Below are 12,385 nucleotides of genomic sequence, written 5' to 3'. Positions count from 1 at the left end.
CTCTTGAATAATTCATTATCTCAAGCGCAATAAATTAGTGCCCAGTTTGGTCGAAAAAAATCTCAATCTGTGCCTGTTTTTCACCGGGCAAATTGAATTTTGTTGTTGTAATTCGATCTGTTCAAAACACCGAAAAATAATAAAATTCGGCCGTCCTCCAAATAACAGAGGTGGCTTCTCTCAGGTGTTAAAAGAGAGGTCAAGTTCGTGAAGACAGTCATAAATCCCCAATTCCCGATCATGCGATTGGAAAAGCATTGCCAGTAGCCAAGTTCAAGGTGATTCATTGGCATTTGGTATCAATTGCAAGTGATATGCAATGCTGCAGTAGCCATCCACTTCTTTTTCAGGACCGGATTGTTAATTGGCAATGATGATTTTGGGTTCGGGACATCGGCCACCAGTTCTACCTCCACCTCTTCGCCTATAAGAATCCGTCTTTTGAAGTCGAAACGCATTTGTGTGGTTGAATGGCGAAGAGTTCATGTGCCCCCAAGTGCGTGAGTGTGAAAAAAAGTGCCAAAATTTCTAAAGTAAGGAGAAAAAACAAGCACTTTTGGTAATTATAGACCATCATGGGCCGGTTTTTAACCCATGATTTATGGTACTTCGGTGTAAATTATTTAGCATTTTCATGCTAATGGTTCAAGAATGCGAGATGACTCCAAAGCGGTCCAACATTTTGGTTCCATTTATGACTTTGCATAAATTTTCAATATAGTTGTCTCGTCTCAAATTTTGACTCCACTCGACCCCAAAATTTCGAAAAATTTGGGCCCCTAAGATAAGATAAGAAAAATAAGTGTCAAAATTCAAACCAATTAAAAATTAGTAACTCAAATCTCTAATCATCCAAGTGATTTTACACTAAAAAACAACATGTTATAATTAATTACTAATTTTGAAAATTAAAATTATTCTTTATTGATTAATTTTAATTTTAATTAATTATCCAATAAATCAGATCAAAACTTTTTCCTTTTTAATAAAAAAAATATTTAGTTTCATAATGACAATATAAAAAATATTAAAAAAAAAATAGAAGCAGAATTTAGTTTAAAGAAGAAAAAAATTAAAAATTAAGAAAAAAATCATTAAAAGATTTTGTTTTTTTTTTTTAGTTTTATTAAGAAAATAATTCAATCAAAATTACAAAAAATTCCACAAAAAATCAGTTAGTTTTATAACAAAAATAAGTAATTCCGATTTATTATAACTTTAATTAATTAATCAATAAATGAGATCATTTAGTCGCTATTACAGTAAAAAAACTAAAGTAGAACTAATATATTCACCAACATTTTTTTAAATTTGAAACAGTACCAGAAATAAGTATTTTTAAATTAAAAATAATTACTTTAATTAATAGGTTTTAATTAATTAATTAATTCCAAATAGCTCTAATTCAGAAGTTAAAAATTTCAAGTCGTGACCACTCTCAGCTATCAGAAAATAGCAAATTAGGTAAAATTAATTAATTAAAATAATTCAAAAAAGCAAAAATTGATAATAATGAGTACATTTCTTTTAAATTTTGCCGTTAAGTCTGGAATTAGTTAAACAAATTTTCAGAATTTAATCGAAATTGCTTGGAATTATTTGTAAATTACAGGAATTTTTCTAGAATTCCGGGAATTCTTTTTAAAATTATCGTTTTTTAAAATTATGTTAAATTTCTTAAAACTATCGGAATTAATTTGAAATTAAAGAAATAATTTAAAATTAGAAATTATTTTGGAATTACAGAAATTAACCTAAAACCAATGAAATTACTAGAATTTTGATGAATTTTTTTTAAAATTAAGTACTAGAATTTTTCTAAAATTACAAATTCTTTCTGGAATTATTAGAGATATCTATTTATCTATTTATCTATCTTTCAAAAATGACAAATTATTAAAAAAAAATAAATAGAGCTGATTTTTCCAGAAAACTAAAATTTCTGCTGATAACTCAAAACTCATTGGTTTTAAAAAATTTTGGTAAATTTTTCTTAGGAGATTTCAGAGGATACAAATGTTTCAAATACTTATTTACCTTCAATTTTTTAGTGAAAAATAAAAACAATTAAGACTAAGATTTTATAGTACATTTTTTTCAAAAACTCTTCATTAACATTTTTAAAATTTGGAACACTTTTTTGTAAGATAAAACAAATCTCCAGACAGTTGGAGAAAAGGATGATCCCTAAATTTTTTAACCCATATCTCGTAAATGTTTGGTCCTACATAAAATGCAAAAATAGATTATTAATTTGGAAGTAGAGGAATTATTTTGGAATTACAGAAATTAACCTGAAACCAATGAAATTTGTAGAATTTCGATGAATTTTTTTTGGAATTATTAGAATTTTTCTAAAATTACTAATTCTTTTTGGAATTATTGGAGATAATTTTTTTCATAAAAACGTTCAGTTTCTTAAAACTATCAGAATGATTTTGGAATAATAGGAATTACTGCAATTACGGGGATTTTTTTTTTGGATTTGGAATTAGTTGTGCACATTTCTTTCGGCCCCTTGATTTTTTGAAACCACTTCTAATTCCAATCAAGTCCGACCAGGAGTTCAAAATTAATGTAATTTAAAATTAAGTAAAATATGTAATATTCACATGTAATCGAATTACACAAAAAATGACTTTTATTTCAAAAGCTTCAGTTAATTTTATTAAAAAAATATTTTAATTTGTCATATCTTTTTCCCAAATTCAAAATTAAAAAAAAATATATGTAATTAGGTACTTCCTAATAGCATTACTACAGAAATTCAATTTTCATGTTTTCGTTTCAAAATTATTGTAAAACAAAGTCGCGACTGCAACGAAATTGTAAATTAATTGGAATTAGTTCTAATTAAACTAAATTAAAAATTACGATGCGTAAAAAACTGTAAACAAAACCTGAAAACTTGAATTAATCAAGCTTCATTCAAATTACAATAAAAAAATCCAAATTGTGAGAGTTCTAAATGAACCATTTTTGCCCTTGTCCAAAAACTCCTGTCATTGTCTCCAACCAAAACATATAGAAGGCAATGAACTTTCCTCCTTTGGCATGTGCTTATGTCATCAACCGCGATTCCAATTTATCGATTCCAAAATTTTTCCCAACTCTGCAAACCCTCAAACTTCCTCCAAACCAACCCCATTAGTCACCACGAGAAAAAATTGCAACATCAGACAAACAGGCGTGTACCTCTTTATCTCGCTTGTTATTCGTCAGGAATTCCAATTGCTTGCATTGTGACCAGACTTTTTTATAAATATTGGTCAGTGGCACGCACGTTCGGTTCTTCATTGTCACACGAATTCTGTCAATGTTAATTGTAAGTATTTTCCAGGGGGAGAACATAAGACTGGTGTTGTGAAGCGTCCACAACAAAACCACCTATGAGTGTGTAAATAAGTTTAACTAACAACAAACATGGAATTACTGCACATAACTGTAAGTACATTTCAGTATTTGAATTGCAATTAAATTCCCGCCATTTCGCCCGCCTACTTCCATCTGAATAATTCATACAGTTTATAACAAGGAAACATCCGAGTAGGCGTCTTGTCACTTTAATCTCATTTCAATTCGCAAAACTGCCAATCACTGATATCCACACCATGAATCACGGGCCCCAAATTTCGTAATTCCGGTCCTTGTACTCGTCTTTGTTTGTCTTCAAAATAAACAAGTCCATATACCGGTTCTTAATTTATGATAATGCAAATCAAAGCTGGCTTTATCTCGATTAAAGACACCAATGACCCTTGCGATTTTCCAGCTGTGTGCGTTTTTAATCCTCACACCGACCGAAGAAAGGGTCGTGAGGACGAAAAGGACATTCCCGAGCTTCCTTCGGGATGACGTCGAGAGATATCCCTCAGGACCCCAACTTTCGGACCGGAGTGCCGCTTACACAAATCGGGAATTGTACGGGACTCGCGCTTTGCCGCTCCGATCAGCAGTGGAACGAATTCCCGATGTGTAAGTCGCCACGCCTAGTGTGACCCGCCTACCGACTTTTGATTGGTTGTAGAATCGCAGACTCGCGGAGGTTGCCACTAAGAGACGCCGTGGAGAAACGCCCACCGCCCGATGAGCCAATCGACGATTACGATCCGAGTTTCAAAGTTGATGTGTTTTACTACCCTCCCCGACAAACTATCTACTCCCCGATCCAGTATTTCAAGGATTTGGCGTACGTTGCCGCCCCTTTTAGGATAGACAACGAATCACAGGAGTTGCTCAAGTACCCCTCCTTTGCCCGAGGGCGGAGCCTTTTCTCCTCCAGGGGTAAACACTCGGAGGTGGTTGAGACGGTTTATGACCCCAGGGAGGACGACCGTGTTGTTTGTTATGTCCAAGCGGCGGCGACGTATCGTAAGGAGCCTTTGGCCTTCTCCCCTGAGGATTTGGACCCCTTTGCGTGCACCCACGTGATCTACGCGTTTGCGACTATTGACCCCCACAATTTTAACATGATTTCGAACGATGACGAGTTTGATATCATCCAAGGGGGTTATATTTCAGTCACAGGACTCAAAAGGGTCAACCCGAAATTAAAAGTCCTGATTTCGGTGGGGGAAGGACGAGATGGTTCCCACAGGTTCAGTACCATGGTTTCGAGTGCCAACAGACGAAGGGAGTTTATCCGTTCCGCTATCACTTTTATCAAACAGTACAACTTCGATGGGATGGACATCCATTGGGAGTACCCCGGGGCGGAGAAAATGGGAGGTCAATTGAGCGACAAAGAGTACCTAAATCTATTCCTCGAGGAGTTATCCGAGATTTTTAAGCCTAGGGGTTGGATGTTAACAATCGCGGTACCAGCCTCAAGGTTTAGGGTTGAAGACGGGTTCAACCCCCAACGTTTGGGTTCCCTTGTCGATTTTATCAACCTACAAGCTTTTGATTTTCACAGAGAACGTGAACCTGTGGCCGACCACCACTCTAATTTGTACTCAAGGCCTGATGATAGTGGCCTCGATCTATTTCTAAGTGTGGACTATGCTGTCAAATTCTGGATCAAAAAGGGGTTCCCCAAGTCCAAAATAGTACTCGGGGTACCATTTTTCGGACGCTCCTTTACCCTCCAATTCACGAATGAGACACAAGTGGGGGCCCCGATCAAAGGGCCAGGACGGGAAGGGTTCTATACCCAAAATCCAGGTTTTTTGGCATACTTCGAAATCTGCGATATGTTACTAAATGAAGGCTGGCATAAGGGTATGGACGAATCAGGGGCGCCTTTTATGGTATATGGGGACCAATGGGTGGGGTATGACGACAGTGAGAGTATCGAAAAGAAGATTAATTACGTCCAGGAGATGAATCTAGGGGGTGTTTTTATCTGGGCTACTGACCTTGATGATTTCAAGGGTGTTTGCGGGACAAAATGGCCTTTGTTGAGTACCATCAACCGGCATTTGAGAGGCAACGAGTTGTTACCAATGCAACAAAACCAGAATCCCCCAACTAAACCCTATGGAACCTGTCGGGCAGAAGGGGTATACAGTGACCCCAAAAACTGTGCCGCTTATTACGTCTGTCGCTCAGGGTTGAGCTACCACTTATCATGTGCTGAAAACATGATGTTTGACCCCATGAATGGGAAATGCGAATATAGCCTTGGGGAGAAGTGTAGGCCTGGTCAAATCATCCAAGTGGCAAACTCTTTGAGACAATACGATGACCTTCTCGAGTACGAAGCCAAGGATGAAGGACCAAAAGTACCCCAATAACCTTTGTTTGTCTTTGGTTTGATCAAATGTTTCAGGTGGTGTGCTATATGACCAACTGGGCTTTCTACAGAAAAGCCGAAGGGAAATTCGTCCCGGAACACATCGACCAAAGGCTTTGCACACACGTGGTGTACGCTTTCGCGAGCCTTGACCCCGAGAAACTCCTCTTGAAGGAGTTTGATCCTTGGGCCGACTTGGATAACAGTACCATAACCCAGAATCTTACTAACTAACCCTAACCGAACCTTTTTTAGATTTATACGAAAGAGTCACTTCTTTGAAGGACACCAAAGTGATTTTATCCCTCGGAGGCTGGACTGACTCAGCTGGAGACAAGTACTCACGTCTTGTAGGGGATGGTTCCGCTCGACGCCGGTTTGTTGTAGGAGTTGTCAGCTTTTTACGAAGACACAACTTCAAAGGCTTACATTTCGATTGGAATTACCCTGTTTGTTGGCAAAGTAATTGCAAAAAAGGGGCATCTTCGGATAAACCCAACTTCACTAAGTTAATTCAGGTAGTACCAACATTGGGGAAATTGTTTTTAATTGGCGTTTCAGGAGTTGCGACGCGAGTTCGACAAACAAAACCCTCGTTTAATTCTAGCCGCGGCCATTTCGGGGTATAAGGAGGTCATAGATGTAGCATATGACCTTCAAGCGCTTGGTACCGCTCTTGATTTTATGTCGGTCATGACATATGATTATCATGGGGCATGGGAACGGCAAACGGGGCATGTGAGTCCGCTGTATCACCGGCCGGGGGATAAGTACCCCCAATACAACACTGTATGACTTGGTACCAAATTATGATTCAGTTGAGCTAATTTTGGGCTTGCAGAACTTCACTATGGAGTATTTGGTATCTCGTGGTGCTCCTCGGAAAAAACTCCTAGTCGGAGTACCATTCTATGGTCAAAGTTTTACCCTTAGTAAAAGTAATAATCACGACCAGGGTGTCCCTAGTGCCGGTCCTGGTGAAGCCGGTGAATACACCAAACAGCCAGGAATGTTGGCCTATTACGAAATTTGTAACCGGATCAGGAACCAACGCTGGATAGTCAATAGGGAAAGTTCTGGTGCCACCGGCCCATTCGCCTACCATGGGGACCAATGGGTCGGCTTCGAAGACATCAAATCGGTCAGAGACAAGGCTGAATACATCAGAACCAAAGGTTTTGGGGGCGCTGTTGCTTGGACTATCGACTTGGACGACTTCTCCAATCGTTGTTGTGGTGGTTCCTTCCCTTTACTTCGAAGCTTGAACCGAGGATTGGGATTAATCCCCGACAATCCCTCCCGTGAGGATTGCACCAAACCGCCGGAACCCGTCACTCCTGCGCCTCCACAAGTCACAACTGGGGTCGATACTGGAGCTTCTAGTACCGAACACATGCATCCAGAGTGGACAACCAAACCTAGTACTTGGTGGACCACTACAAGCACTAAGAGGACAACAAGTCCTTGGTGGACCACTACAAGCACTAAGAGGACAACAACAACACGACGAACCACAACTAGTACCACAACAAGGCCAACTACGACGAATTGGCCGACTCAAGGAACCACAATTCCGCCCCCTGCTGTCGTAATGCCCGAAGTAGACAAACCATCACAACCTTGCGAACCTGGGCAATACGTACCAGACCCGCATAATTGTAACGCTTATTATAGGTGTGTCCTTGGGGAATTGCGCAAACAGTATTGCGCTGGTGGTCTCCATTGGAACAAAGACCGAAAAACCTGTGATTGGCCCAAAGCGGCCAAATGCCAGGAGCAAAAACGTGAGTACACCCGGGGAAAAAACTATTCACTAGTCTAAGTTTCTGCTCACACTGCGCTTTGTTGCGATAGTGTTTCCTACTAATCCAGCTATGTATTTCATTTATCTCTCTTTAATAATTTTTGCATCAAAGATTTTTGTTAGGGGATACATTTTTTGTTTTTATCAATTTTTTTTATTTGTTTCCTATTTAATTTTATTACTTTCTTATTATTATTATTATTTTTTTTTTGTCTTGGAATTCTTTGAATTCTTGGATTTTTTGAATATTTTTTTGTTTTCCCAAGAGATTTTTTTTTAACCACTGTAGGATTTATGTTTTTAGTCTTGAAATGTAAAATTCTTGTTCTTTACCAAATAAAAATAAAAGACAAATACTTAAACTAGTTGGGGAGCAGATAATATGTCGAAAGACCCTTATTTAGGAAGTTGGTCCGGACTCGGGGACACATGTTTCTTCAAAACGGTCTTTTTCTGAAGAAAATTTCTTCCACTGGTATAGATTATTATATGGTGATTATAATAAATTGCAAAATGACACTAAGCAAATTTTAGAGAAAAAAATGCATGCCCATGTATTTCATTACCTTAAGAAAATTTTTGTGATTTTTATTTTTGTTACAAATAGCTAGTTTCTTCCGTTTTTTAATTTATTTTTATTACTTCTAAACAAAGCAAAAAACCCAAAGTAGTAAGTTTAATGCCATAATAATAATAACTAATATTATACAGTATCTCCCCGGATTTTTTTATTTTTAATTTTACACTAACACTGCAAAAGAAAAACATTTTTTGCTTCACCTGAAACCTGTAACTTCATTATTTTAACTCAGTGGAAAGAAAATTTAATTTTTCTCTTGATTTTTAGCTTGTAATAACTAATAACTATAGTCTACAAACTATAAGATGTTTAATATACCTTTAATCGAATTATTATTTTTATGTTAACTTACCTTTAATTAAACAAAAATAATTGTTAAATTTTTCTATCACGTCACACTTTTTTGTTACAGACGATAATTTTCCTGCTTTCTGCACAAATGCCTCCGATTTAAAATTTATTTAAGTTCAAATTGTTGCTGAATTATTGCAAAATTATTACCATATGGGTCTAAATAGGTCTTAAAAACATTTCACTCCCATTTGAACTTCTTTTCTAAAAATTTAGGGAGCATGAGTGACAAACGAGACGAGCGTTTTCATCAAAATCTGAAAGTTTTTTAAAGACTGATACGAAGGTTTTTGGGATAAAAATATGTTAGTAGATTACTGTTGGATTGTTATAAAGAAAACTGATCCAAAAAGTATAATAAAACCAAGTAAAATAACTCATTTTTAATTTGTTCTTTGGCGGTTTTTGTATTTTTGTTAATTACATATTTCTTAAACGTAACGTGGTGAACTTTTTTAAATAGTTTTTTTTGATCTCACTGCCTCAAAATCTATAAGAAATTATGACTTTCAGCTAAGGTATAAAAATCGTGTAAACTAGTGTAATTTTTTTCTCTGCGTTTTAAATCCCATCACATGGGCGATTTATTTTTTTGACAACGATGTCGCTTTGACAGATAAATTAACACAAGTTAATTAATAAAAATGTTTGTAAAAAACATAATTTTAATAAATGGCAAGTCAAAAAAACAGTCATTTTTAACAAAACAAACATTATTCAATTAATTAATTAATTGTCAAAGTGACATCGTCCAAAAGTAAGAAAAAAAATTAACTTTTCTTTTCACTGAGTCAGAATAATGAAGTATTAATTACAGATTTGCTCGTTTCAAATAAAGCAAAAACAAACTTGCTGTTAAAGTGTTACTTTATCTACTCAAAAGAGTTTATAAAGAAATAGTTTAACATCTGCTATAGAAAAAAAGTATTTCCTTTACTTTTTGAGCGTAAAATCAAAGGTAAAAATTTGTTTCCTCTTGATTGGCTATTATAAAATGTATTATTAAGTTCAGAATTTTAATTATAGAAGAAATAATTTGATAGAAATTGGCAAAATTCACAGTTTATTAAAAGATTCTGGCATTTAAAACTAGTTCTACAATCTTGATTTTTGAAAGCTGTAGATAAAGAACTTAATCCGGGAACATACTGTATACTTGCAAACTACATTTCTTTAATAAATTTATGTATTTGTAATTTGATAATTTGAGCAAGCTCGTTTATTATAATCACAATTTAATGTGTACGTTATAATCTATGCTCATTGAAGTAATTTTCACAAAAACACATTTTTCGGGTCAACTTCTTAAATAAGCCTTTTTCGACATATTACCTGCTCTCCAACTAGTTAGTCTGAAACGCTATTGCGACAAAGCGCAGCCCGAGTACAAAGTTAGACTGGTGACTAGTTTTTTCCCCGGGTGTACCTGGACAAGGTTTAGGTTTGGTACTTACTAATTTATTTCCAGCTGATAAACCTAGCACTCCCTCGTGGCAAAAACCAACAAAACCGTCCTACCGACCCCCGAGTACCACCAACCATTGGCAAACTAAAACCACGACTAGTACCACAACCAGGCCAACTTATAGTACCACCGTGTCACAATTGACTGATGATAAGTGTGACTCAGGCCAGTACTACCCACATGAGTCATGTTCAAGCTTCTACGTTTGTGTTAATGGACACTTGGTACCACAGAATTGTGCCCCTGGACTTCACTACAACCCTGAACAACACATGTGTGACTGGAAGTACAAAGTCAAATGTCTTGGTCGCAAACAACTGGCCCAGAAGTACCAACTCCCCAAAATGGGGGGACCACAACCATACTCTGCTTGTAGCGAAAATGCCTTTGCTGCGTACCCCGGGGATTGTACCCGATATTTGCATTGTCTTTGGGGCAAATATGAAGTGTTTAACTGTGCCCCTGGTTTACACTGGGATAATGTAAGGTAGTCCTAAGGTTAATTAATGTCTTAATTAATTTTTTCAGAATAAAAACATCTGTGATTGGCCCGAGAAAGCCACTTGTGATGGTACCAGCAACGTCAATGTTGTGGATATTGTGACAACTGCCAAACCCGAGCAAACTACAAGTGTGACAAGTGGTACAAGTTGGAACCCGGGGAGTACCACCAGTTATCCGGAATGGCAACCCACGGAGTGGCACCCTCCCATCCCCCCAACGTCCGAAAAACCACCACTTCCCGAAGAATTGAAGCCACAATCTGGGTACTTTAAAATCGTTTGCTATTTCACAAACTGGGCATGGTACCGGAAAGGCCTAGGAAGGTACATCCCAGAGGATATCGACCCAGATCTCTGCACCCACATTGTCTACGGTTTTGCCGTTTTAGATTTCGAAAATTTGATAGTTAAAGCGCACGACTCGTGGGCCGACTTCGACAACCGTAATCACCCTCTAGTGGTACTTCCTTCAAATAAAACTCTAATTCCAGAATTCTACAAACGTGTCACTGGCTACAAAGCGAAAGGAATCAAAGTGTCCCTTGCTTTGGGTGGCTGGAACGACTCCCAAGGCGACAAGTACTCCCGCTTGGTCAACAACCCCGCCGCACGTGCCAGATTCATCAAACACGTGTTAGAATTTCTGGAAAAGTGGAACTTTGACGGCCTTGATTTGGATTGGGAGTACCCGAAATGCTGGCAAGTGGATTGTAAAAAAGGCCCAGATTCGGACAAACAAGCCTTTGCTGCGTGGGTCACCGAATTGAAGCAAGCCTTCAAACCTAAAGGCTATCTTCTATCAGCTGCTGTTTCTCCAAGCAAGACTGTGATAGATGCAGGGTACGATGTTCCAGTCCTGGCACAGAACCTAGATTGGGTTGCTGTGATGACGTACGACTTCCATGGGCAATGGGACAAGCAGACGGGGCATGTAGCCCCCCTGTTCTACCATCCAGACGATGAAGTTGTCTTCTTTAATGCGGTACGTTTTTTGGTACACTCGGGGAAAAAACTATTCACCAGACTAACTAGTTCGGCAGGTAATATGCCGAAAGACCCTTATTTAGGAAGTTGGTCCGGATACACGTTTCTTCAAAACAGTCTTTTTCTGAAAATTTCTTCAATGGTGATTGTAATAATTTGCAAAATGACACTAAGAAAATTTTAGAGAAAAAAATGCATGACCATGTATTCCATTACCTTAACAAAATTTTTGTGATTTACTTTTAATTTTATTGACAAATAGCTAGTTTCTTCCGTTTTTTTATATTTATTTTTATTACTTCTAAACAAATCAAAAAACCCAAGATGGTAAATTTAAAGCCATAATAATAATATACCAGGTGAATAAAAAGTATGGAACCAAACGTTTTTTGCTTAAACTATTTATTGTTTGAAAAAACTAATTAATAGGGCTAAAGTACTATAAAAATGTGATGATTTAACAAGAATAAAATTTTTCGAAATTTGCTTTTATTTTTGAGTTCTACAAAAAAAATATTTTTTTTAAATGGCAACCCACTATAAAATCATTTTTTTTATAAATGCTATACTCTAAGGATTACAACTATCTGCTTTATTTTTAATTTTTTCAAAAAAATGTTTTCACATAAACTGAAATTTTGACAACAAAAAATCGCATAACTCAAAAACAAAACAAAATTTCGTTCTGAAATTACGATCACATTTTTTATATTACTTTAATTTATATTAATTATTATTTTCCGGAGGCAAATGATTAAAAATAAAACCGCTTGGTTCCATACTTTATATTCACCCTGTATAATAATATAATTATGTATATTATAGCAGTAATATAATAATATATAACTGCTATAATATAATATAACTAATATTATACAGTATGTTTCCGGATTGAGTTTACAAAAAAAAATCATAATTAAAACCTTCATTATTCTGAGTCAGTGGAAAGAAAAATTCATTTTCC

The 12,385-nt window shown here is 36.5% G+C and overlaps 1 protein-coding gene across 2 annotated transcripts in view; it reads left to right on the top strand.

Annotated features, from left to right (window-relative positions):
- Positions 1–421: 421 nt before the first annotated feature.
- Positions 422–12,385, top strand: part of LOC123009868 (probable chitinase 10) — a 20,271-nt gene continuing 8,307 nt past the window's right edge. For both annotated transcript variants that reach the window (XM_044406429.1, XM_044406420.1), the window contains exons 1-11: positions 422–533; positions 3,341–3,444; positions 3,773–3,975; positions 4,028–5,723; positions 5,771–5,939; positions 5,990–6,252; positions 6,296–6,523; positions 6,576–7,518; positions 9,938–10,416; positions 10,463–10,880; positions 10,929–11,419. In XM_044406429.1, the coding sequence (XP_044262364.1) occupies positions 3,424–3,444; positions 3,773–3,975; positions 4,028–5,723; positions 5,771–5,939; positions 5,990–6,252; positions 6,296–6,523; positions 6,576–7,518; positions 9,938–10,416; positions 10,463–10,880; positions 10,929–11,419 (4,911 nt within the window). In that variant the 5' untranslated portion in view covers positions 422–533; positions 3,341–3,423. The remainder of the gene's footprint in view (positions 534–3,340; positions 3,445–3,772; positions 3,976–4,027; positions 5,724–5,770; positions 5,940–5,989; positions 6,253–6,295; positions 6,524–6,575; positions 7,519–9,937; positions 10,417–10,462; positions 10,881–10,928; positions 11,420–12,385) is intronic.

This window comes from Tribolium madens, unplaced genomic scaffold, assembly GCF_015345945.1.
Source record: "Tribolium madens isolate multiple individuals breed KSU strain unplaced genomic scaffold, Tmad_KSU_1.1 Scaffold_19;HRSCAF=116;Tcas5.2_LG9, whole genome shotgun sequence".
Lineage (NCBI taxonomy): Eukaryota > Metazoa > Arthropoda > Insecta > Coleoptera > Tenebrionidae > Tribolium > Tribolium madens.
The sequence above is the reverse complement of the archived record's forward strand: the minus strand, read 5'-3'. Positions and strand labels throughout refer to the sequence as shown.